Source organism: Octopus bimaculoides, chromosome 9 (genome assembly GCF_001194135.2).
Source record: "Octopus bimaculoides isolate UCB-OBI-ISO-001 chromosome 9, ASM119413v2, whole genome shotgun sequence".
Classification (NCBI taxonomy): Eukaryota; Metazoa; Mollusca; class Cephalopoda; order Octopoda; family Octopodidae; genus Octopus; species Octopus bimaculoides.
The window spans coordinates 67113920-67116096 of record NC_068989.1 but is presented as its reverse complement, the minus strand read 5'-3'; the positions used below and the strand labels follow the sequence as shown (position 1 = coordinate 67116096).

General features: G+C 35.9%; 1 protein-coding gene across 6 annotated transcripts in view; it reads left to right on the top strand.

Annotated features, from left to right (window-relative positions):
• LOC106870598 (ribonucleases P/MRP protein subunit POP1) overlaps positions 1 to 1853 on the top strand; it is an 18132-nt gene extending 16279 nt beyond the window's left edge. For all 6 annotated transcript variants that reach the window (XM_014916725.2, XM_014916727.2, XM_014916730.2 and 3 more), the window contains exon 8: positions 791 to 1853. In XM_014916725.2, coding sequence (XP_014772211.1) covers positions 791 to 1782 — 992 coding nt within the window. In that variant the 3' untranslated portion in view covers positions 1783 to 1853. The remainder of the gene's footprint in view (positions 1 to 790) is intronic.
• Positions 1854 to 2177: the final 324 nt, after the last annotated feature.

Genomic DNA, 2177 nt, shown 5'->3' with positions numbered 1-2177 from the left:
GCCAATCCTAACAGTATGGGTGTTGGGGGTGTGGGCCTGTAGCCTGGGAAGGGGAAAAGCAGTGTCGTGTACCTGAAAAGAAAACTTGCAATTGGAAGAATTCATAAGCAAAACAGTACCTACAACCTGCAAACATTACTCAAACTTTATGCGCTACCCAAATGTAGGGGAGACTATGGCCAAGGCCACTAGATGGGTTCCGGGAGACACATATTTATATTCTACATATCCACGTAGTTGTTGTTATAACCAGTCATATCATTACTATTTATGTTAGTTCTATTATTTGTGCTTATTAGGTTCCTACCAGTGAATTCTCTAATTCTCTTAAAATTGTGTCAAAGGATGCTAGGGCACTTATCTAGCAGAAACGTGTTGGATTGGAATTTGAGGAGAATAATGCTTCAATAAATAAATTTTTGGAGATGTATAATCCTCCATTCTCCTTTATGATTGTCTTGATTTAATTTTCTCTGTATGCAGCTCAGTGCAGATTCTAAATGTTCACACACATTCACACCTTTCAGTTTTCATCTATGAAATTCCATCACAAGGTATTGGTTAAACTAGGTCTATAAAGAAAAAAGCCAAGGTGTTGTGCGGTGAGATTGAGCTCAAAGCAACATAGTTGAGAAACTTCTAAGTCACATACAACCATTACTTTACATACATCAGACTGTGTGTGTTTTTATTGAACTGTCATATGTATTCTATGCTTAAAATATAAATTTTTGCTAACATTTTAAAATGGCTTTTAGAAAAATATTGATTTATATATTTTCTGTTTCAGGTTATCAGTTGCATCTTCTAGATTCTTCATCTCGAATTCCAATGCTTTTAATTCAGAGACCAGGAATACAGTCATTACATCAGCCTTGTAAGTCTACTTTTGCAAACCCTCGGCTTGGAAACGGCTGTGACATCATACTTCCGGCTGGATGGGGAATGGCATTTTGGATAGCTCTAGTGTATCAAGGTGCTCAGGTGGGTGCTCTTTCTGAAGCCTATCGGACATCATTAGAAGTAGGGGAGTTATATTTTCCATTTGACTATCCCGATACAGATGCTGGACTTGCTGAAATGTCTGTGATACAAACAAACAAACTGGAGGTTTATATGCAACGACCACCAAGTAAGCGACCCAATTTTGAGCGGCTTGGCATTCCCATTCCTTTTTATACGGATTATCTTTCCTTGGTACAAGGACTAAATAAAGACATCATTCAGAAGTTTTGTGTGTTGAGAGACCGTAAAAAACTAATTGCTCTAAGTAGATTAATATCATCTACTAATGATTCCAAATTGAAAATTTCAAAACATTTTGTTGGAGATGGTTTTTACAAGCAGGCCATAGTACCAGTAATTGTAGAAATGATATCTAAAGGGGTTCCAGAGCACTGTTCAATGATTTGTGTGCCCTTGAAAAGGGATCTTGTAAATCTGAAATCTCAGAAAGCAGCAGATGTTAAAGAACCACTACACAAAGTCAAAAGAGAGAGCAAAGAATGTGAAGAAAAGAAAATAACAAAGCCATCAAGATTGTGTGAAGCCCAACTAAAAAATGGGACGGGTCAGTTACTTCCATTGTCAAGTACATCACGAAAGATTATTGGATTTCTTACAACAGGGAGATACTCTTTTTTAAAGGCTTCTGGTGTTGGCATTGGATTTTGTTCTTTAGTTGGTTTGGAAGAGCTGTTACCAAATTCCAAATCTATAATTTTGGTCAGAAGTATTAAATCATTAGACTATCGTTATGCTAAATTATCTATTATTTCCTAACCTAACCACTTCCAATTTATTTTCTAAATCTATAAAAAAAAAAGAAAAAAAATAAACATCATTTTAATAAACATATTTTTGGTTATATATATCTGACAAATGTGCTTTACACTTTGCATTTTGAATATATATGTTGTTTTTTTACTGCTGCAGCAATATTGATATGATATTAATGTACATTGGATTTGGTGAAATTGATGTGAGCACCTCTGATGAGAAATAAGTTTTAGAAATCGAGAAAGGCTGTTCATCAGTTTTCAATCTACGGAGAAATAGCTTAATTAGCCCTGTTTATATATGTTCTAGGTACAGGCATGGGTATGTGGTAAGAAGCTTGCTTCCTAACCTCATGGTTCCGGGTTCAGTCCCATTGTGTGGCACCTTGGGAAAGTGTC